The sequence below is a fragment of the Idiotropiscis lumnitzeri genome, chromosome 7 (genome assembly GCF_059441095.1).
Source record: "Idiotropiscis lumnitzeri isolate Australia: NSW breed Sydney's pygmy pipehorse chromosome 7, RoL_Ilum_1.0, whole genome shotgun sequence".
NCBI classification, from domain to species: domain Eukaryota; kingdom Metazoa; phylum Chordata; class Actinopteri; order Syngnathiformes; family Syngnathidae; genus Idiotropiscis; species Idiotropiscis lumnitzeri.
Window position 1 is genome coordinate 7,859,149 of NC_142397.1, and position 25,231 is coordinate 7,884,379.

Sequence of the window (25,231 nt, forward strand, 5' to 3'; positions counted from 1 at the left end):
TAGTGAAGTATTGAATTAAGTTTGAGGACTAACGAATCATGTCCTTTGTCTTATATGATACCACTGCAGATCAACACACATTTTGTTTTGTTCAGACTTGAATTATAGAGCAAATATAAATGTATTTTTCGTCTCACTTCATAATCTTAATTCAGTCTCAATACAAACAGCAGATGAAATATTTACAGAAGATTATAGACGTCATTTTGTCAAATCACTCAATCAATCATCTTTCTTCACGCCAACATCGCAAAGACGTCGTATAGTCGGAGCCGCTGTTGAGGCGTCCGGGGGGCGTGTTCGGCCGATTCAACATGTACAATCGGGTCGGGCTGTGATTGGCTGTAAACTAGCGAATCAGTGCACTGGAACGGCGAAGAATAGGAAGTGACGAAAATTGAAGCTATTCCTCATGACATAAATCAACTTTGCTCCCTTTGTGGAAATAATGGACGGAAGAGCGCGAGGACGAGGTAATCACTCCCATTCACGAAAGACGAAAAAAATTTTTTCGACATAATCGTCAAAGGCCGCACATTGCCAATCACCCCCGATGACATGGTACTACTTCTTACGCATGCGCAGAAGGTCGGGAGTAGTAGTAGTCCGCGTCATCTTTTGCGTCGTGTTCGTCGCTCATTTTAGTCTTCATATTTTTAGTCTTCATATTTTCATTTGCAAAAAAGCCTCACGTTTACAATCTTTTAAATGACTGACTTGTTGCAATTACTTAACACATGTGACAGTGACGGGCATGAACTGAGAAAGGTTGCCAACAGCTCTCCTGTTATTCAGAAGGTAATGATTTCCTTTGAAAAAAAAAAAAAAAAAATCCATGCAAAGCTGCCAGGAAGGAAAGAGCAACGCGAGCGTTGGCCGACTCACCGATCAATGCTGATGGCGCACAGATTGAGGATGCTGGCTGTACACATCATCACGTCGAGGGTGACAAAGATGTCACAGTGGATCTTGCTAAAGCGCCACTCCCCGACGACCTGCAAGAGGAAAGACATCAACAAGCGGCGGCTTAGTGCCGCTCGCCATCCACAAAATAAAGCAAGGGCGCTCAGCAGAAATTGTTTGCCAAAATAACACACTCGTTTTGGATCAACACAACAGACCCCAAGTGAGCAATTCCGATTGAATGCTTGTGTCTGACGTCACTCCTGTTGCTACTAAATTCCATTAGCGTGCAGCATAACCGTTAAATGCCGCTTCACCATATTTACTTTGAATTCTACCTTGACTGTGATCCAGCGAGATCAGCAATCTCCAACTTTTTTTTTTTTCTTCTTCGGATTGCTTTCATTTATCCAAACAGTATTTTAAGGGACTGGTATAGAATTTTTCACAAGCACTCGTCGGGGGATTCAAGCTGAGCCTGCATGTCGGCAGAAGTGTATGCCAATGTTGGCATAGTGCCAAATGAGATTTGTTTCAATCAACAGGAAAATATGCGCAAGACCAAATATGACGGAGAATTCCCAACATTTTAGGATTGCCACTGACGTTTATATTTGATCAGCAAACCGTTTCATATTCACAATGAAGGCATGTCAAGTTCTGATAAAAATTCTTCCACAGCAAAAAGCAATGCCGCTCTCATGAGTGCTTTGACCTGTGCTTGACGCCCGCCCGGGGATTTCAAATCACAGACCGTGTATTTAGAAGTAATGTATAATAAAGTAGTAATATTATCAGCGCTGCCCTGACAGGCCACCCCATCTCGCCTAACAGAAGCCCACCTGCTTCCTCGCACAGCTCTGAAAAGGCTGACAGATGCGTGTGTCAGGGAGTCGATGAATCTTTGTCCCCGGGGCCTTGACGGCAAAATAAAATTCTGCGTCAAACATTTTTGCTCACATTGGACGTTCTAAAGAATGCCGTTGCCGAGAAGCCCCAACCTCTCCCCTTTTCCCTCCTGTGCATTTTTCAACCTTTAGAATCTGATGTGTGTGTCTCGTCAGACCCCTCTCCCCCCCCAACCCCCTCCTGCCCTGCTATCAGCTCTTCATCTCAAACTCTGTGGACTCACTCGCTTTAATTTAGAAGACAAACTAAGTCGGATCACATCGGTGCAGGCGGGACAACACTTTGCAGCCACGGGAAACTGCTCGCTTTGTCTCTTTTTGACAGTGACACCAAACAAAAGTGCGTTTGTCGGCGGGGCCGCAGCTGTTTCGGTTCCCGCGCGTTAAATCTCCAGCCGGCAAATATGCTTTCACAGGACTTTGGTGATTCAAATTGTGTCAGCATTTCGGCTTAATATGCAAAGGTGTTGCGATGAGAAATTGAAAATGCAGTCAAAGAGGCTGGGGAGCCAACAATGGTGGCGGAGGGAGTCGTTTCGGGTGCCAGTTGAAATCAAAGTGAAAGGAAAATGAAGACATGCGTGTGCGCGCGCGTGTGTGTGTGTGTGTCTTACTCGTAAAGTGACGAATAAGGCTTTAGTATTATAAGGAACAACATCAGATTTCAAGCCTCGTTCCGTACTGTACCCATCTGGTCATGCAGTACTTGTGTTGAGCCAAAACAGACCTCATGCCACAGCTTTGACCAAGAACGTAATCAGCATACTTTGAGAAAATTGGAATTCCGGTCGACAAGGAGCAAGCCTCACTTGAGCAATTCATACCCCAGAGATTTCTTTTTTGCAAAAACATTGATGTTCGATCACACTGTAGTAATGATGGGAAAATGAAGCTTCAAATCTGCTTCATGAAACGGTTGTTGTATTTTTGAGTCCTCTAGGTGGCACTCCTCCGCCACGCCCAGAGAAAAATATATCAAAGACTGATCTTTATGATTGGAAGGCCACATCCTGCTTGCTTTTTATTATTATTTTTTTTATATTATAGATTTTATGTTCAACCCCAGTCTCTGCTCTCTTGTTTGCGCAGAACAGCCATCGCTGATGAGTCACAGCGGCTGAAAGCAAACTGTGGCTACTATTTCACATTATGAAATGATGATGGATACCAAAATTTGAATTATTCATCGTCACGTGAACCGAGACCGGCGTGACATTTTGACGTTGGCACGCAGTCGCTATATTATAACTCGTCTGCTGATATTTTTCTGTAAAATGCCGATTTGGCCAGCGCCTGCCGATATGTTCCGCTTGACCTTTGAACCTGCTGAATGAGGGCACATTGCATGTCCTCTTCTGTTAATGTTCATCTTTGTAGGTAAATGCTTGGCGCGCGCTGTGCAGGATGGAAGTGTCGCATTCTGTCAAGTCCAAGAAATCTGGTCGAGTTGTTTTGTGTTCCATTGCTGTTTTATTATGTAATTGTCTCCCCACAATTCAGGCATTTTTTTATGCAAATCTTTCCATTTGGCAAAATAATAAAATTCACGATTGCCTAACAATCATTATGAATAAAGCGGCCACGAGGAAGCTGTAAAATGTCCCAACACCTGTTCAGATTCTTTTTCACGCGTCGCACTGTGCCTCACCACGAGTTACTATGAAATGGATTCAAATTTGATAGATCAACATCAAACTGAGAGGAGCAGGATAATAATGAATAATAATAATCTGATTTGCCTCGATGAGATCAAAATGGCCCCACACGGTGGAAGTCTTTCTTAATCTTCCGGGCGCCCGATCACAATGACTTGAAGAGAAGTGTGATTGTTTTGACGGAGACGTGACCTGCTGACAGATTCGCTTATAAATTTGAGCGCATGAGTGACAGGTCGTGATGAGCGACACAGATGTTTTCTTAAGGCACGATGCGCACGGACGCAAGACTGAACTCTTATGAGCTCGGCACTTGCACCGGCACGTCGGTGTTGCCGGACCCGTCACTAGTTTTGACAAATGTTTTTTTTCCTTTAATTGAGTGTGTTTCTTCGTAACAGGAACAAAGAGGCTTTTTCCTCTCACGAGTGATTTTGTGTTGAACTTTATTCATTAAACAGGAAATTGTTTTGAATCGTTGGGTTGACACAGGGACACTGCCCCCCCCCCAACCACCTGAAATTTTCGGGTGCTTTTTGAATTCTTTTTCTAGGATTTTTTTTCCCACATTTCCCATCCTCCCCCTTAGGGCAAATATTATGATTTTTATCAGCGTTTTATGAAATAATAAAATTTAAAAAAAAAAGGAAAAAAATGTTAACTTATATATATATATATATATATATATATATATATATATATATATATATATATATATATATATATATATATATATATATAATTTCTTTTTGTATGTATGTAATAATGAAAAAAAAAATAAACTCGCTCCGCCAGAGGGCATGCTTCATTCAGTAAATCGTGGAGCATGGAGTTGTCCTTAGACGGCTGAATGGCATTAAAATATGTTAATGTGAAGTGCGCTATATAAATAAAGTTGTATTGTATTGTATAACACCATAAATAGAACACTCTTAATATGTGAAAAAAACAAAAATCGGAGCAGATGTACCATCAGCCAGTCATCTTAAAATACGTTAATCGTAATTTCCAGACTATATAAGTCATGCTTTTTTCAAAGCTTTGGTTGGTCCCGTGACTTTTATATATTAAATGGCATTTCCGTCCGTTTAAGTGTTGAATATTCAAAGCTTGGCCACTGAGCGAGCTTTGTAAGATAAGGCTCCAATGCTGCAAATCATCTGAATACCTCCAAGTAGACGACCCAGGGCATGACCAGCGTGGCCACGAGAAGGTCAGCGACCGCCAGGCTGACGATCAGGTAGTTGGTGGTGGTCTGCAGGGCTTTCTCCCTTGACACGGCCATGCACACCAGCACGTTGCCGAAGACGATGACAAAAATGAGCAGCGTGAGCAGCATGGCGTAGTAGTTGTACGCGTGCTTCTGCTCTGGATCCGTCTCGTTGAAGCCCCATGTTCCATTGTCAAAGAAACTGTCGTTGTAGGCATAGTGGGTAAAGACATCCATTAGCTGTGAGTGATGCAGGCCAGCAACAGGCCCTGCAAACATGGGAACAACATAGAGGTTAGACGATGGCTTTAGGAGGAAAAAAATTAAAAAAAAAACATTTGACGTAATCATTTGAGATTATTAAAAAATAAATCCCTCACGAAACAATCATTCAATGCTCGATTATTTCTCACATGTTACCAACAATCCTGCAGAAGTGTGGGCTACATTGGGTTGTCATGGTAACAAGGTATAATGAAAAAAGTCATTTGGCTTCATTATGAACAATTGATGTCAAATAACATTGACGAGCTGAGCCGTCGTTGGTTGTTAACGGAGCGAGGTCCTTTCCAGTAGGCAGCAATTGGCCAAATGTGGTTTTTAAATGGACTAATCGCACATGAAATATAATGAAGTTCTCAAATTCATTATAGAGCTGCGAATGGCGACATACAACCCTTCAATGTTTTTCGGAATGTTCACATTAAGATATTTTTATATGCTATTTTCCAAACTGATCCTTTTCTATGCAACATTCTCGGCTGCCGAATGCTGGTTAAATAAAATCGGAATTGTTACACAGTACATGGGAGGCAGCTATAATAAGACAGTTTGTTGTGGTTGAGACTTAAAAAAAAAAAAAACAAAAACTGGTTGGAATTTCTTGAAGAGTGCTTGAGATGATTCACTAAATGATTTTTGTTGTTGTTGCCTGAAGCTAACTTCACACCCAGGGAGCAAACCTCCGTCTGAGGTGTCAACTGCTGTCGTTTAAACACCCATAATAAATCCCCACTTGTCCCATCTTCGAGTCACTTCAGTGCGGGACACAAAGACAGTTTCCCCTTGAGTAAAAATATCTGAAAACAGGCAGCGAGAGCGCAGGAGATGTTTAGACAGGGAAGAGACGACACAATCCTGCACACCTTTAGACTCAGTTGGCCTTCATGTTGCTTCCTACCTACAAATAATGACTGCAGATGCTATTTGTCGATAGTGTCGTGCCTGAGGCATAGAAGTGTGAGGGTGGGGTGACTTTATAAATTGTTTCAAATAGGTTAACCATGTTATATATACACAACTTAAATGGAAATTCGAACATGGCCATAACATTAATTAATATCTCAGGATGAACCAAAATCGACGTCGCTTTCTTCAACTACGATCGCATTAGCGCTATTTTACCTGTCTGCGGGCCACTTTGGATCGGTGTCGGCACGAGAGGTTATCGAGCTACCAGATTGTATCGGGGTACTTCCGAGACCTGCGAGCATCCTGATGACGTCACGCGTTATAATATATTTTTTTGTCATATATTTCTTTGCCTCCGTGTTTGACCCTCCTGGTTGTTGGGTTTGTATGTTATGCGTTACTAAATAATAATAACAACGTTTTTTTTAAGTGCATTTAGTGCTACTTTTGCGAGCATCATCGTTCGGTGTCCTGCGTGCCTACAGAAGACGTTGCGTCACCATTCCGTTGCTTTGGGAATCGATTATGGTTAATGTTTGGAGGGAAAACGTGGATATAATTTATCCAAAAATATTTCATACTCTATACTGACTTTATATTCATACAATCTTGCAGCCCGAGTGTAGAGCGAAATGGTTACAAGTTCTGCTGTTGTTTCACAATAAGGGGGACGCAGGCTTCTTGTGGCATAGGCGGAGCTGCCTCGCCAATGTGACAGTAATGGATTTTTTTATTTTGTAAATCAGAGTACGCAAATAAAACAGCCAGGATTAAAAAAAAGAGAGGCAATATTTTAGAAACGCGTGATTAAAGCGTGACATCATCAGAATCCAACACAATCTCGCAGCTCGATCACATCTAGAGGAGTACTTCCGGTTTATTTATCATTTGAGACTGAGAAATATTGTAACGCTTTCCAAGAATACGACGCCAGACGTTAGTTTAGTGATCTCCCTTTTATTAAAAAAAAAACATTTTTAGTCACGGTACTTCCTTTCTCCCTCTGTACCCGACCCCTTCTCACACTCGTATATCCCTCACGACCCGCGGGTCACGTGATGAAAACTCGGAAATAACAACAACACTCAAAAGCCAATTCGTTCGAATATTTCATTTTGAAAAGTGAACGGCTGGTGGCTCGTGATGCAAAAAGAATTAAAAAAAAAAAAGACCACGCAAAAATTAACCCCCCCCCCCCCAAAAAAAAAAAAACACTAATAAATTGGCAGAACCCTCCTGCGCCCTTCTGGAAAAATACAAACCTCCCAAAATATTGAAAACAAATTTAAATCTATTCGAGGAGACTATGCGGATCTGTGCAAATACAAATTTTACAAACAAGAAATTGGTCTGTTTTAAATTGAGAAAACGTCTTCTTAAAGTAATTGCTTTGCTTATTAAAGTGACAACACAGTAATTTGACAAACACAGATAAGCATTTCACATGTCAGCCTTGTTGTAAATATCATGACACAACCACATTTTGGAAAATGGCCCAAAGTTGCTGAACAAAAACACTTTTCATTCCAACGTTCCAAAGAGACGGCAAAAGCATCCGCAATCCTTCATAAACACCACATACTGATGTCATTTTCACATCATAAAACTGTTATGATGCCGCGAGGATCAACAACAGAAGCCTGCTGCGGTCGGCGAGGATATCGTGAAAGCCTCAGGCGGACCTGCAGCAACATGGTGTGCAAAACCTTATAATACCCACAAAAAAAGAAAAGTTGACATCTCCATGGGTCAAGGCCAAACACAGTGTGGCGGGGGGCGGGGGGGTGGGGGGGTCAGGAGAGGCCCAAACTGATAAAATTGTTATCAACGCTGCAAAGCAAAAGCAATGCTGGTGAAAAACTAACACAATAAGATGACTTTGATTGAAATTGCGAGATGACTGCTTGCAACAGAGTAGCCAATGTGTTCAATCGATGATGACCAGGAGTGAATAGTCACCACAAAAAAAAAGGACTATGACCCACTTATTGCATTTTTTTGGTATTAAAAAAAAAATAATAATCTAAAAAAAGTTGCACGTCATGACTCCTTGAAGTGAACTAGGGTGTGCGGCTCAATTTGACGGCGCCACTTAATCTCAAGCACATTGTGCTGGGACAGCGTTGCCAGGTTTCTATAGCAACCAGCGGCTGCGTTGAGAAATGCTGCTGGTCACCATGATCTATGAAAAAAATCAAATAAAAAAATCTGCTTGGTTAGAGGAAGCCTTGCAACAGCGAGAAATAATTCCAATCAAGTACTTAGCTCATTTCAACAGTTCATTCATTATTAAAAGCCAGCGGAGTGATTGCATCGCTTACAAATTAACTGGCTCCAACTTGAGCTTCTATTGTGCGTGAGCTCATGTTAAAAAGCACGATTTTGATGTATAAATGTAACATTATGTTCTTTATTGCTTTTATAATACCGAGGGGGATTGCCAAAATTTGGACATTCAACGACGCTAAATTAAACAACTAAAACGTGATAGACACCTAAAGTCAGTCAAAACACAACCACAATAATTAAGATATGAATTACATAAATCTAGAAATATATATGCGCTTAATATTGCGGCCGAACTTTCTTTTTTTTTATTTTTTGCCTTCTCTGAGACTGCAAATGCAGAAAAGGGAAGATAATGGCATCATCCTCCCTCAACGTGCTATATGTAATTATGCTCACAGAATGAAGCAACGTCCACACTTTGCAAAAGCGTACAGTGTGTGTGTGTGTGTGTGCGCGCGCACGCAGAGATAAGCGCATGTGCGACTGCATTTTTCCAACCTCGTAATCACCCTTTTTAATAAGAGAAAATGCTAGAGGAGGCTGCCTGGGTGCATTGAGAGATTGTATAATGTCCGCAGAGAAACAATGAGAAGAAGGTTTTGAAGTGAGCGAGTGACGCAAAGGATGTCGTGCTCTGGGGGGGACCAGTTTGCGGATGGAGCCCACAGAAGCCCTGCGCTGTCGATTCTTATTTATTTAGCCGCTCTGCTTACGCACGTGGGAAACGGCTGGCCTCATAGCTGCTGTTTATTTATTTATTTATTTTACCATCTCATGACTTAATTTGACCTTCTCTAAACTGTCCGATTTAAGTACCCTTTTTGCGCAACTCGCCGTTCTCTTACCGAGCCGAACAGCAAAATTCATGTTCGATCCATTAAAACTCCCAAGGATGTGCACAACCTACTGATGACACTCCGTGACCCTCTTAAGCACGGGTCTTTAATCCTGTTCCTTGAGGACTGCCGTTTTGCCTGTTTTCCAGCTCGCTCTGCTGCCACACACCCGATTCAAATTATTTAGCCGATCAGCACGATTGTATCTGAAGGCCTCGGATGGATAGTGCGTGTTGAGATCTTGTGGGAAATCTTGTGAAATCTGCCCGGCAACACAAGTTTGCTGAATTCTGATTGGATAAAAACTTGAAAAAAAAAAAAACACTAGGATATAATATGATATGAATGTGTAGAATATGATCAACATTTCTTGATTATGTTAGCCCAGCAGAGAAGGCCTTTAAGGCCTTGACCGCCCACCACTGGAGAAAATGAGAGCAAATTTTATGTACTTCGGTCTAAAATATTCGGTTAGTGGCCATCCGCCCTCGTTTAAAAGTTACCTGGCCTCACACACAGCAACATGCTGAGAAGTACCGACATGACGGATTCCTCCGTTATTGTTGTTTGTCTCATTAGGACTGACGCTGTGCTGTGCTTTCCGGCTTCCTGCGCAACTTTTTTGAAGTTGGAAAACCATCACAAGCAGCCGAACACAAACATTTAAGCATATCGGAACAGCTGATGTTGGGAGTGCCTTCTGGGATGGCGAGCAGACGACACCCAATTAGGCAAAATGCAGCAATATGCCCCAAAGAAAGACAAAACACAAAGAGAGAAACATCAGAGCCTGATTATTCAAAATTGTGAAACGGCAACACTGATTTCAATGCTGTGTCTGCACGCTGTTTTTGTCTGGCCTTCAGCAATTTGCTCATTTTGATGGAAGTAGCGAGTAGTAATGGGAAAATGAAGCTTCAAATCCGCTTCATGAAACAGTTGTTGTATTTTTGCGTCCTCTAGATGGCGCTGTTGGTTGAAATAAAGGGTTAAAAAAAATGGAAAGTCAGCCCAATGTTGATCAAAGAGTGCCATCTACAGGAGTCCAAAAATACTACAACTGCTTCATGAAGCAGATTTGAAGCTTCAGTTTGCCATCACTAATAGCGACTATAATATAATCTCTTAAATTACTGTTGTCATTATTTTTTTCATCATATGAAGGAGGAGCGCAGGTTTCGGTGGGTCAACAACATTTGCCTTATGTCACTCTAAGCAACACACCACTTCATTTCCCCCTCAGTTTTTTTTTTTTTGACAGCTTTAAATCTCCAACACGTCCGTCTGCCACCCGGGAACATTGAAAGCGTTTCTATTCATTTGATCCGACTCTTTGAAAGGTCTCCCACGCAACGCCATTGCTTCCACCCATGTGACCTACAGAGCAATTACATGTCACATGAAGGCGCGATTTAGTCTGTCAATCGCGTTCTTTCCGGGCATATTTGCAGCGGCTGTTCGTAGCGCTATTGTTCAGTTATCTCGATACAGGGGCACCGCCCACGTTTGAAATTGTCATTCAGATGTGACATGATTGCTTTGGTGGGAGAGATGAAAAAAAAAATTAAAAAAAAAAAAGAAACTGCTGGCGCAAATTGCTTGCTCCTCAGCCGGTTTACAAATGCACACATTGTAACCACAAAACAATTTTGTGGGGCGTCCCCCTTTGCTACTTTGTTGTAAACATTTAATCAAGTGGTCCTGTGGTATGAGAGCATATTACGGATTCTTTGTTTGTATTTAGAAGGAGGCACAAGCAGGTTGAGAGTGTAATAGCCGCTTGGCAAACACGCGGCCAATGGATATTTAACGATTTAACTCTTTTTCCTGCAAAATCGCAAACACGATTAGGAGCGAGGCCCACATGAATACACGACGGCAGATCGACTCTAATCCACTGCTCACTCCCAACGCGCTTTCCGTGTTGACTGAAAACGGCATGACGGCCGACGCATGAATCAATCGCTGGGATTCGCTTTTTGGCAAAGCGTCAAACGTGAGTTGTTTCTCGTCTCTCTTGACCACAAGAGGCAACGTGCGCTTAGTTTTGATGTTGATTGTAAGCAAGCACCGTGGCCGATAAAATCCTTTCAATCCTCTCTTTGATTGATTGGGATATTGATTAGCAGGCCGATTTGCAACTCTTCACACCGGCACTGAGTCATTCCCGGCTTTTACAACATAAGAAGAGAGCTTTTTCACAAAAGCTCCCTGCTGTCTATTCAAGTGACTTTGAAAGATGTCACATGGCAGACCCTCGGGAAATAAATCAAAGCGTATCTCACATCAATGTAATCCCTGAAACAATGGCAACGGCTTAGAATGGACAAAATTCAGAACGACTATTAATGCCACAAAATCTAGTTTGCCTATATATATATATATATATATATTCCGGGTCTGACATCAAGAAGCACTTCTGATTTCTCATTCGAACATTTTTTTAAAATAAACTTTAAAATAAAAAAACTATAAACTAATAAACTATATTTCAAGGCGTGGGCACTTTTTATGAATCTCTCCAGAGTTCCCCCGAAAACACGGAGACAGCTTTTTTGATCCACACAAATTCACCTGGCTCAGACATACAGAGAAGACTTTTTTTAAAATTTTTTTTTTTTTTTTTTTTTTAATATACGCCAGATGTATTGTGTCCCCATGCAGCAGTCACTTGCTGCTGCTCTTGTGAGACTGCTGTCCGCAAACAACAGTCGGGATGCTTCAAACCACGAGAGTAGAAAGGCTATACATAAATCAGCAATGGGAAGAAAAAACACGGAAGACGGTAGCATATAAAACGCTTTATTACGTTTTGAACTTTTTAGGGACAACAGTCCAGCGTTTCATCGCTGCAAATGTGGACATGGTCATCTAAGGTCTGGAAGGCGGCTTCAAAAGAATACACAAAATGTTTCAAGCACAAGTGGCCACAACACACAAGCTATGAGAACCAAGCATGTGCTGATTTTAATGGATTGATGGTCTGTTCGGTTATGTAATTACACAATTGTTCAGTGAAGATCTTGGCATAATGTGTACATCCCAGCATGCCTCATGGTGTGGTTTTAAATCATCGCTCGTTCTTACATTTTGTTACGTTCCTGCCTGGTGCTGTCTTGAGAAGGGCGAATCTTGCACACACCTGAGCGGCAATGCAATTAGCCAGGATTTTATGCGCCAGAGAAACTGTGCCTTGTCCGCCCGACTATTGTTTCACGTGTCAGTTGTCTTGCGCCAATTCATATCCTTCGGCTTGGTTGTGTTTTTTGTAGTGATGGCAAAATGAAGCCCCATGAAGCAGTCAAGCCCTGCAGGGAAATACGTACTTCAAGATGATTCATTTGCTCGACTACGCCATCATGTGGACAGAAATATGTATAACATGCTTGGCCATGCAATAAAATGGTGGGGTGTAAATCATGCTGGGAATACAAAAAATATATATTAACATGAATTGTTCTGTAGTTACTTTATCAATGTTTGTGCTTATGCAACCAGTGAAAATGTGAAATAAGGAGGTAAAATAAAGTGCGAATTCATTTTTTTATTTAAAAACATAATTTCGAACTACACTCAAACCTAGCGAATCATATCCGGAATCAGTCACGTGGTTCACCCTCTTCGCGGCGCTTCAAACGTCATCACGTACGTCCCCAACACGCGCATCGACTCGCCGTTCGTGAACCACTCATCTACTTTACTCGGCACACGCTTCAGGGAATCAACCCGAGAAGCACATCACTAGTTTTTAGGTTCTGATTTTCAGTTTTTTTTTTTCAGTGCCACCAAACATTTTAAGACAGGTGTTGCCAACCTCAGTGTGCAAAAATCATATTTTAGGGGCTTGTGACAATTTGGAATGAAACTCACCTGCCCCAGAGCAAATTATCAATAATTGACATTTTTATTTGTATGTTTTTTTTTCATTTTTTTTTTGCCATTTGATGCACTTTAAGTAACTCTCTCTTTTTTTCTGGACAGATCAAATATTTGTGCTGTAACTTGTTGCTAGGCAGAATTCATATGAGACAAGGTTCTCTGAGCGACTATGTGACAATCAGAGTCTTAGTCTTAGTTTCGTTCATTTTTTAGTCCGACGTGCCGACTCTGAGGCTACCGCGACAGTTGCCCACGCCGGCTTTAATGTCTGTGTGAAATGTGAGCCGAGATGATAAACTTAAATTTACAACCACACCCCCACACCCCTAAAAATGAGGTGTGTCTTTGACAGAGGTGTTCGTTAAATGGGTGTTATGCCACGCCCAACTTTTTTTTTTTTTTTTTTTTTTAAGCATAAGGATTCTTACTTCTACAGAACTTTGGACTACAATCTCCTCCAGTCAATACATTGAATTTCTTTGTGACTTCTCGTACTTTGTGATGCCCAGATAACAGCCAGTGTGGCTGTGTTTTTTGGATGCCAGCTTTTATCCTCTCGCCTCCCGAGTGTGTTGTGTGAAGTGCAGATGAGGAGGCCGGTCAATAAACTGGCCAATGAAAGCTTTTACCAGCAGATCTGCCCGATAACAAGAAATTTGGGAGCTTGTGAGCTGGAGGCCCATGGTAGTTCTTTGTGACCAAAACAAATGTCATAACTTTGCTGAAAATGCACCAAATTATGGGTAAAGTTAAGACATACTCTTACATGAGAGTGGTCTTTCATTATTTTGGCTTCAACTGCTACTGTGAAAATCAGAGCTGCCACACTCATAAATGAAGCTCAACAATAAACCCTTTTGTCCAAATACCGCTGCTGGGCCATTTCAATCACAAATCAATTCAATCACAATGATTTTATTCATGGGAATAAATTTCTTTCCGACCATTACAAACACATTTGAGAAAACTGCATTGTAACAATGTAAACAAATAGGAAAGAATAACGCCTCTTCACATGTCAACATAATTCAGCTGTCGTTTAAATGATAATTCCCCGACCGGAAATATTGTAACCGAGGGGAACAACAACAAGATTTCTATCCAAATATCAGCAACATCAATTGAATTGTTGTTCAAAAGCAGTGGCTGCACACAACTGCGGAAAGTGTGCACGTACAACATTACACGGGTTGCTCAAGTCAAAAGGTCCAATCAGTGGCGGCTGATTGGCGGCTCCAATTTGAAGGGAATTTTGAATACATTGAATTGTAAACAAATGAGAATTCAGCAACAGCAAAGAGTATTTTGAATTGAGCAAATACGCAAAATAAGGCAGAAGATGCTGCGAAACGTTCAAAGAGTGTGCGTGATGTTGCCTACAAATGAGACAATTTCATTTGAATATCAAACATGCGTGTTTGTCATTCAACTATCAATCCATCAAAAAAAACAGTCAAACAAAGGACTCATTTAAATGCATGTTTGGTACTTATTGTTGAACTGGGGTGTTGTATTTGCACATTGACAAACCGGGATGGGCCATTTTTAGGAGAAGGAGGAAATATGGAAATATATTCCCGGAAAATATCGGAAAACAACCAAAAGTCTTATCTGGCCTGGTACCCAGTGGAGTACAAGCATATTGCCGTGGGGTTGATTAATAGTTTAGGAACTTCAACAATAGTTATTTATTTTGGGGGAAATATACATTTAGATAGTTTAAATTAGATTTCAAGGCAGGTTTGTTAGTTTTGATTAGTTTTATTTATTTATTTTTTTAAACACATTTTTAGTTTAGTTTTAGTTAGATTTAGTATTAGTTTCCATTTTTTAAAGTGTTTTACATGTGTTCAAGATGAAAAAAAACAGCATGTGCAGTGAAAATTCAACAAAAATATTATTTCAAAACATTTTGATGATACAGGGTACAATTTATGGTTTTCAAAATAAAATAACCTTGAGGCGAGAATGCCCAAGTGACAAAATAAGATTTTTTAAAAAATGCATTTCTACGCAATCTATTAACTTCCTTTTACGCATTTGCGACCATAATGACCAGAAAAGCTGTGCTGTTGAAATGACAAGAATTTACCATAAAGATATAATAACACCTGTAGGTCTGCCTACTTAAAAAAAGGTGAGCGAGAAAATTTGCCTATTGGGACACCTCTGACCCACTTTACCAATAAGAATACCTACAACAACAGGTTTTCATGAAACCAAAGTCTTTCTTAATTAAGGGCGCAGGTGACGGATATGCACTAAATATTCGATTCAATGTTTGCAATCCCGTTGATAAGTACAAGTCATTGGAATGATTTCAGCTCACTGCAGACAGGACAATGATTTCCCAATAAATAGAGCCAAAGGCCAATTAGCTGCTGCGTAAAAGAGACTTATGTGGAAGCTGACACATTCGGTTCAGGGCACGGGCGATACAAATCACTTTGTGAGTGCGATTGGACTTTGCATAAGGCGCTCATTTTATGTTCTGTTAACTTAAAAGCAGCTTGGTTAAAAAAAAACAAAAAAAAAAACGATTCTCCCGTTGTTGGCTCTGTACAATCTGTTTAATAGTGCTCATCCATTCTTCGTTGCAGAGGTTAATAAATGATGAGGACTGCAGGAATAGGCTTGAAAACTAGTTTGGGTTATTACTCCCCTTGACAAATTGCCAACAACCTGGGCAAAAGATAAGCTGGAATTGGACAGCAATTAGGTCGACATCGTCATTGCATTGAAATTGCAGTAATGGAAGCAGATGATATATATTAATGATTTGCCAGTAATATAACGTTATTTCAGCCAAGACAATATTTTGACTGAGACTGACTGCTAATGGGGGTGGCACGGTGGCGTAGTAGTCTGCACGATGGCCTCACAGTGCAGAGGTCGTGAGTTCGATTCCGGGCCTTCCTGTGTGGAGTTTGCATGTTCTCCTTGTGCCAGCGTGGGTTTTTTACGGGTACTCTGGTTTCCTCCCACATTCCAAAAACATGCATGGCAGCTTGATTGGACACTCTAAATTGCCCCTAGGTATGTGCGTGGTTGTTCCTCTTTGTGTGCCCTGCGATTGGCTGGCAACCCGTTCAGGGTGTCCCTCGCCTACTGCCCGAAGACAGCTGGGATAGCAGCCCCAGTATACCCGAGAAGCGAATCGGATAATGGATGGACGTGGATGGACGCCTGGGGGAGGGTCGAGCCCAGCTCAAGTTTGTGAACAAGTATAATGACAAACAGATCCTTGTAGATGGTGACGTCGCAGAGCTCTGGGTAGGACACCAGCACCGCTTTTGAGAAGAAGATAAAGATTAGGGGGATTCATTATGACGGAGTTAAACACAATCATGCTGGAAGTCAGACAAGTTTAGGCAACTCACTCACGACCGCATAGAATGAGGAACTGTGCAAGTGAGCAGAGGTACATAGTTTTTTGCTTCTTGTAACTTTGACGCTACCGAGGTGGCCCCGACTAAAATCAATATTTTCGTACCGATATAATTTTTTCATAAATGCCGATGTTAACCTCAATCAAATGTCTCATTAACTTTGCATTAAGGCACTTTTTGGTGCAGTAAATCATTCTTGCGGCGTTCGGAAGCCGAATGCTGGTTGCCATGACAACGGCTCTTACTCTTCGTCTCATGACGAAAACGAACGCAGAACTTCGTCAGTGTGTAGCGCAACATATTCTTTTAAAGTCATTCACGACCAGCCGAGTAAAAAAAAAAAAAAAAAAAAAAAAAAGGGATCTTTGACGTTTTTCGCCGTCAATGGTCGTAAATGAGTTAAGTAAGTTTCCTTAGAATTCAAGTAAGACCAATGAATGATTACGAGTAAGTTACTCTGACCTCAAGTAAGATGAAATGCTTTCAGGACCTTTTCGCTTGCAAAGCGCTTTCCCAACTTTCAAGGCACTCAGAGTGCTTAAGCGCCGTCTCCTCATTCACCTTCTGATGACCTACTAATGACGCAGCGTCAACAGCAACTGAGGGTTCAGTATTTGGCTCAAGCACGTCATTTAGCCTCGCTCGCAGGGGCTCAGGATCAAACAAACATCATTTGGATTGGGGAGACAACCACTCGATCACCTGAACCTAGCCGCTTTCATTAATGAACGACTGCAAGGAAGGCCTTCATTTATCTTAATAAAGACAAGCTACTCGGATCAAATGAGGCAATTGGTTTCCAGCAATTTTTTTTTGAAGTATTGTGAAGTGAATTTTAAAACAGCCGTGCAGAAATAAGTGCATGTGCAATAAACAACCTGCACAGTGCTGTGCTATACGATATATCACGATTAAAGTCCGCTCACAGCAAGATTCATAGGAATAACGATTTCTTAAAGTATTTGATAAACTGTGAATTTAAAAAAATGAAAAAAAAAAAAAAAAAAAACATATCGATATTTAGTCCTAGATCCATATCCAAAAAGCTTTCTATGCATTTTGAGAAGAAGTTTAATTGGAGAAGTGATCGCATACTTCGGCTCATGTCTTTGAAAAGTTATCAAGTGCCACTGAAAACAAACAAAACACTTGAAAAAAAATAAAATAACATAATATAAAAACTTCAGTTAGGTCGTCTGTGGTACTTCGCAACATAGGACCGCCAATGTTATTTTTCTGTTTCAAGTATTTGATCGCAATCATAGGTCGCACTATCATGTTCCAGTTCTTTTCAAATCAATATTAAAAGTCAGAAGCTTTTTAATGGCTCGGAATTTGGATTTCAGAGACTTGGGAAAAAAATAAAATAAAAATAAAAGCCCCTCTGAAGGAATTCATTCATTTCATTTAGATGGATCAAGGTTGTCTTTTTTAAACTGAAAAAGCAGTTTTCTCCTCTTTGACAAAAGCAGGCTACGCGTGGGTTGTGTGAGTGAGTGGAATGTTTCTCAGTACAAATGCTAAGACAAAGCTACTACCGTATTTTCCGGACTAAAAGCCGCTCCTTTTTTCCTTGATTTTGAACCATGCGGCTATTACAACGTTGCGGCTTTTCTGTGGATTTTTTTTTTAATTCAGCGGTAGGGTGCGCTCTATAGTTCAGAAAATACGCGAAATAAATCCCCCCCAAAACAGCGCAGAGGATTATTGTCTGCCCTCTCCCCTCCTTGTCGGACATCTACACCAGCTCTCAATATCATTCAAGACAATACTCACCAGAGCTCACACCTGTTCGACTTGTTGCCCTCTGGCAGGCTCCAGGTGCATCGTGATGGGTCAAATCTGCTTCATGAACCAGTTGTAGTATTTTTGGACTCCTGTAGATGGCACTCTCTGATCAAACTTGGGCTGATTTGCCATTTTTAAAACCCATTATTTAAAGCAACAGTGCCAGAGGACTCAAAAATACGAAAAAAACTTTTTCATGAAGCAGATTTGAAGCTTCATTTTCCCATCACTACAGGTACATAAAAAACAAAGACTAATAGATTCATTTTGTATTTATTTTCAATTTCATGATTTAATCTTTAATTAATCTAATTTATATATTTAACTCATCTAGTGCCATTGACGGCTAAAGACGTCAAAGAGACATTTCTTTTCTCAGCTGGTAGCGAATGAGTTAATTAAATTATTGTTGTATTGCATTGGAGAGGGCAGCACTCTAATCACGTTGCACACTGAATACAATGACAATAAAGGGCTTTCTGATTCTGATTCTGAAAAAGAGTCACTGCGGTTTATATACAAGGGCGCCTTATAGTCCGGAAAATACCATAATTTGTTTTCTGCGCCAAAATGAGCTCCATAAGGGATATTAGCACCGCGAGCTGTTCATTATTCCATCGGACCACGCAGACTAATTTAACACAAATATTCTGTGGCTCTTCAAAAATCTGTCACGATAGCTGCCAATATGGGGACCTTGCTCTTAAAACATTTGGGTGCGAATTAATATTGTTACCCTTTGTACTCCAAACGCTAGAAAACACACTGTGTCATGTGGCGTAGAGCATGGACACTGACAGTGTCGTGGTTCGCTCGTCAGACCCAATCAGTGACGCCGTTGATGGTTAGCGGATGTGCCCTGCAATTAACTGGCAACCAGTACAGCGTGTGTGTGACTTTGACTCACAGTCAGCCGGGACTGACTCCAGCTTCCCTCCGGCCCTGAACAGGATGCGAGATATATAAAATGGATGGATGGATGGATGCTCGAGAGCATCCCTCCGGCGGATCCAATCTCTCGCAAATAGACCTTAAAGCGCCCACTCCGCACACCCTCCACTGACCTCAATTCCAAAAGTGTAAATATGGCCGGATGTAACTGTTGCAAAAACAGCAAAGTTACCGTGATGAAATGACACACACGTTCTGACGCTACAACGGGGCGCTCGGCCACTTATTAATAACGTATATTCAGGCGTGCTGCTTAAAAGGGCGACACCAAATAACGGTCATAAACTTTTAATGCAATAACTGTGAGCTATGCATGGCGCTTTGGGAAACCCGCCGTCGGCAGAAAATTAAAAAAACAAAACAAATGACTTTGCGTTATAAGTGCGCCCGGTAAAGCGCGTGGTCAGGTTTTAACACAATACTTTGCATCGCGCTGAGCGATGAGAAAAGATGGATCCATTTGATTACCTAATGTCACGCAATCCGTCCGTCGAAATTCGAGACAAGCAACCACAAATCCACATTTCAGCCAAACAGAACTGCGGCGAGCACGGTGCTCGCGCGTCATCTATTAGCAAGTTAAAGAGTCGCTGAGCCAGCCAGGTGACCTCCGCATTGTGTGCGATTGACCCGACCTGGGTGGAATCCTTAAATAGCCTGACCTCACTTTCTAGCCACAATCCTCCGTCAGGCATCTGCGCGTGTCCACTTATTCCCCGGCGACCTCCGGGACTGATCTTTGAAAGCAAGAGGCATTATCTGACTCTCCCTGAACTTGCACATTGCAGTGACGACGGTCGCTTTCTGCACGGAGAGCCCGTTTTCCCCCGGCCTAAAGATAAGAAGCACAAGAAAGGATGTTTGTCCTATACACAATAACTGCTTTTTTTTTGTTTGTTTTATCAGATAAAGTGGCGAAATTTTCACTTTCCACAAGCTAATAGAAACATGCGACCTCTTGACGATACCGCTGCAACTTTTCTTTTACACTGATGTGTGGCACTGAAGTGTGTTCTAGTGCAAGAAAGCAAAAAGTTTTTTTCAACACAAGCAATTGTGCGGTGAAGGGAGGGGCGGGCGGGGGGGCATTTCAGACTCAGTTACTTTGAATTATTTATGTACGGTAACCTGACTCGACCCAGCTTATGCATTTACCGGACGCAAGAGTCGTCTCAAAAGTTGCAAACATAACAACAATGCAAAACTTTGGCAGGCAGTGAGTGGAAGCTGTTTGACAATTTGATGAAGTATGGTTGGGCATAAAAATTGAATTGACTCAATTATATGGAATTGGCCGTTGCTTCATCTTGTCCCGAAAAGAAATGGACGCAAAATGTTGAGTTGAGAACCAAGCGTCATTAAATTTAAAACAGTTCTCAGGGTTCTTAAAAGATTTTCAAGACACACAACGGAGGACGTCGTACGGCTTTTGTTACCATGACGATGTGAGGAGGCGGAGCACTAATAGGATAAGAATTTTTATGGGTCAAACCACCTTAACTGTTTCCAAATTGTGTGCTGTCATCCTTGTAAATATTTATTTATTTATTTATTTATTTTTTATCTGCCGATGAAAGAAGCACTTTAAAAATGAGGACTGACGGCCTGAAATAATGACGGACCGATGATGGCGGATGCAGACGGGTCCAATTTTTTTCCCTTTGTTTTATGTTTATTTTGACAAGAAACTAAATTTATAAATTTTCAATGAATAATCTGTGTCGGTGTCAATCAAGACGGATCATTTCTATCTTTGTAAAAGCCTAATTTTGACAACTCTTGCATGGCATCTTATTAGCTTTCAGACGACGTAATGTGGCCTGTGAGTGTAACTCATTAAGACGTCCAATACTTGTGTGCAGTGCAGAGTGCTTGAATTTATTGCGGCGGCAAATTACACTTTAGCCTCTGCTACAATAACATAATAATAGTGTCATCATTTAAAACGAGCCGCTATGCGACAATGCATCATTGATAGAAAGTATCTTTAATTGCAGGGCATGGAAACTGCCAACTGCCTAAATTGCCAGTTATTTGGGTGGGCAAAATAAGCGGCCGTTTCATTCCGAGTCGTCACATTTTATTAACCTTTGCAAAATGATGTACTGCTATTCTTACTTTCTAAATTAATAGATGGATGGATAACACCATTGTGGAGCTTTTTTTTACCCTTATATATTCCAACTTGAAGCTTTATATTATATATAGCCCTTACAGCCGGTGTGTACAAACTACGGCTCGGTTAAACGTTTTAATCCGGCCCGCCAAACTACAAAAAAAAAAAAAAATGAATACATCTTGTTAATCTTTTATATTCTAAATACTCTGGTTTGTTAAAGACATATTCTGTTGTAAAGCTTTTGTTCCACTTTCATTTAAAATTAAATGCATTTTTTGTTGTCTCCGATGAGGTGAGGTGACCAAAATACTCCATCCATCTGCTCCTGGTCCGGCCCCTCTGTCAAATTTTAGAACCTATTGTGGCCCGCCAATCAAAATGTTTGCCCACCCCTGCCTTAGAGAGTCTTATTTATTTTATTTTTTTTCTAGCTGCATTATGCCAGTTTTTCACACCCTATTTTCTTGCTAAACTGTTTATGCAATAAACTAATAGGCTTATGGAACGAGTTGAGTCGAGGATCGACTTTGGTCATGCTCCAAAGCTCCTCCAGCATAAAATGTGCTCCTACGTTCCATAATATGTCCGGGAAAAAAATCTGGCAAAACCACAAAGCTGATAGCATTTTGTCAATACTGTCAATGTGTTGATTTAGCCCCGCGATAGTCTTATCAGCCACAAGCATCTTAGTCGTCACGTCAAAAGTCATCGATGCCGGAAAAGTCAATGACTATCTTGAAACATCTTTTTCTCCCAGCACTGAAAACCTCTCTTTAGTTGCCATATGAGGGAAGACTCACAATTAAGTTGCCATGTTCCGCAGGCTGACTGTGGAGGTGGAGGTTACGATGACATTAACGGGGGCTCAAAATAAACCTGCGCATTCTGGTTTGAGCAATTACTGTGTCACTATCCCGGCATTGCAATTATACACCCCTTCTCTGTGCAGTTGTCGTGACCGAAGATTTCCGTGTCACATGTCTAAACATGCATTTAGTTTGGTATGGGATTTCAGATAATGCTTTTAATTAGAAACCACAGGGAGAGGATAGTCATTTTGGAAGGAAGGAAAGCATTAACAGTTAAAATGGATTACTTAATTTTAGCAACAATGTGTGTCAACTTGGCCTCAAAATTTCAGTCTAGAATGTGATGGCTCACTGGCTTGGAATATGGACTATTGTCGACTGAATCATCCACTTCATGCATGTGTGTACGCGTACTTGTGTTTGTGACATAGGCGCACAGTCGTAGGTAGTGATGGGTAAATGAAGCTTCAAATCTGCTTCGTGAAGCAGTTGTAGTATTTTTGGACTCCTGTAGATGGCACTCTCTGATCAACTTTGGGCTGAAAACACACTGACTTGCCATTTTTAAAACCAACAGTGCCATCTAGAGGACTAAAAAAATACAACAACTGTTTCATAAAGCAAATTTGAAGATTCATTTTCCCATCACTCGTCGTAGGTGCAAGGCGGTCTCCAATTGCCCCATGTCAAATGTGCAGCCGACTACATCATTCGCAAGTGGAGATCTTGCAGTTTGCCTGTATGGACACACTTAACACGAACCAATGTCAATCATGCACCCAGCAATTCTATTTCTGTTCCCGCAACGTCAAACATGACCTCCGACAATCGTGCAAATGAGGGATAACTCCACAAATTTATCGTGCAGTTATCGTTATCGAGGTAAAATTGCTCAATTTATCGTGATATTGATATGAGGTCATATTTTTTTTTTTTTTAATATCACAAAAACCTGACAGAGGTGTGTAGACAGTTTGGGCGGCACGTGAAGTTCCTTATAAGACATGTTTCACTATACTTGACTTATCGCCATGCAGGAAAACGCTAAGAAAATCATTATGTTACAAAGCAGGGTGGAAATACGAGGTTATCTTTGGAAAGAAACGACATGCGACTTGTAAAAAAAAAAAAAATGTCTGGAACCACTCAAGTCATGTATTTGACTGACGTATGCAATAACCTGTTTCGGCAGAAATGCCACTCAATAAAAATATTTTACAGCTGGCAGGAGACTGTTCTCTAGGTGGATCGTGTCACAAAGTGATGAAAGCAAATGGAACACTGGAGACATTTCCGGAGGTTGCAAAAAAAAAATTAAATAAAAAAAGACGAGCAACTAGCAGGATAAATATGAGGTGCGAGGATTCAGTTTTTCAGATGTCGCCTACTAAAAAGTAGATAGAGGGGAAAAATGTGTGTCCTCAAAGAAAGAAAGAGAGAGAAAGAGAGTGTGAGAGAGAGAGAGAGAGAGAGATAACAAGCCTCCATCAGCATCATTAGGTTGCCGGGATTCTCCAACCTAACAACCGATCTTGTCTCATGCGAGTCTGCTTGACACACACACACACACACACACACACACCCCCACACGCGCACACACACTCCGGCTTGCCTTTCCATTCCACACCTTAAGCAAAACGTCCCCAGCGACATCTCATGTCGTGTTGTTTCCATCTCGTTATTTTCTTTATCAATCAAATGATGCAAATGTTGTTTTTTTTTGTAATTTGAGACATAAATGGCGGGGAAAAAAATTGTATATGCAATAAAACTAATGAACATCAAGTAGCAGCTTATAGTCCGGAAAATACGGTAATTACCAAAAAAGGGATGGATCTGCGGTAGCCAGCTCTCCGTTGCGCCACGGATGGAAAGAGTCGCTTTATCACGCAGTTGATAAAAAGGAAGTCTTATTTTTCTGACTGACTATGTGGAAGAGAGGGGGCGTGGCCAAATACTTTTGTTTTTAGGGGGCAGGTTTCAAATCGTTATTTATTCACTGATTTCTCCAAAAAGAAATAAATAAAATGCAAGCTAATAAATTCAGTTCGTTCTTGAAAAATGGACCATCCTGGTTGGATGACCCCTTTAATGTTTCTTCAGCACGTGAACAAAATTGGTGAGTCGGTCCTCTCTCTCATCTCGCGGGTACTTTGCATACTCCTCAACATGTCTACTTGAGTAATGACGTGCGACTTTTTAAGCACCGCAACTTTCTCTGTGCATTCAAGAAATGTCGGGGTGCCCTTGTGCTCACCAAAAAAAAAAAAACATTCAATTGGCTGTTTTTCTTGTAGTCAGCTGTTTTTGTCATCAACCTTTCTCTTCAAGGCAAGTTCGAAAAATGACACGTCAGGGACTGGGTGACAGGACAGCTTTTCTTTCCACTAAGTGTCACTTAAAAATTACGTTTCGCCGAAAGCTGTCGTGAGCCTGTGCTACGAGAGTGATTTAAAAAAAAAATGAATAAATAAAAAATAAACACACAAAACGCCCAGAGCAGAAAACTTGGGCGCCGCACGAACGTTAAACATTTATGTCAATCGGGAGGCTGCAAAATATCGTCCCGCTGGCTGAAAATGGGAGCCGGGCAACGCATTTGAGACCATTGTGTTGCATTTTGGTCATTCATGAACTTCCTTACTTCCCTACAATGACCAACCGGATCCAGTAGGTGGAGCTGTGTTAAAAAAAAAAAAAAAAGACTGGCGTGTGACATCATCTTTGTAATGCTACTGCCACCTACAGTACAGGAGTACTGGAGTTTTTAGGACTTGAGCAGCGACCGCTGCGAGTTCCCTATTTTTATTCTAGAAATCATTATTATTATTATTATTATTATTTTCTGATCTATTGTTTTCCTAGAAATCATTATTATTATTATTATTATTATTTTCTGATCTATTGTTTTCCTAGAAATCATTATTATTATTATTTTTTTTTTTTTTTTATTTCCGATCATTCAATCACATTTTTGACCCACTAAACAAAAAAGCTTTAGCAGAATTTAACTGTGCGGGGGTGGAGTTTTCTTCTTTTCAGTATTTTCCGAGACAATCTTCGTGGACCCTTTCATTTGCATTAAAATCAGGGCGGCCTAAGCGAACGCAGTGCTTAAGGGCTTGACATTGCAGAAGCAGAAATAGACTCACTGGGGTCCGTGCATGACATTGGCATGCGTAAATTGCATTCATAAAGGTAAACTGCAAGATCTCCCCTTGCGGATGATTTAGGCAGCCATGCATGGAACGTGTGCAATTGGAGACCGCCTTTCACCCCTAATATCGTACGTTATCAGGTGCGT

At 41.0% G+C, this 25,231-nt stretch overlaps 1 protein-coding gene across 2 annotated transcripts in view; it reads right to left on the reverse strand.

The window, feature by feature from the left end:
- drd2a (dopamine receptor D2a) overlaps positions 1-25,231 on the reverse strand; it is a 40,408-nt gene that overhangs the window by 8,642 nt on the left and 6,535 nt on the right. For both annotated transcript variants that reach the window (XM_088300778.1, XM_088300779.1), the window contains 2 exons: positions 4,635-4,945; positions 886-995 (listed from right to left, as the gene is read on the reverse strand). In XM_088300778.1, the coding sequence (XP_088156904.1) occupies positions 886-995; positions 4,635-4,913 (389 nt within the window). In that variant the 5' untranslated portion in view covers positions 4,914-4,945. The remainder of the gene's footprint in view (positions 1-885; positions 996-4,634; positions 4,946-25,231) is intronic.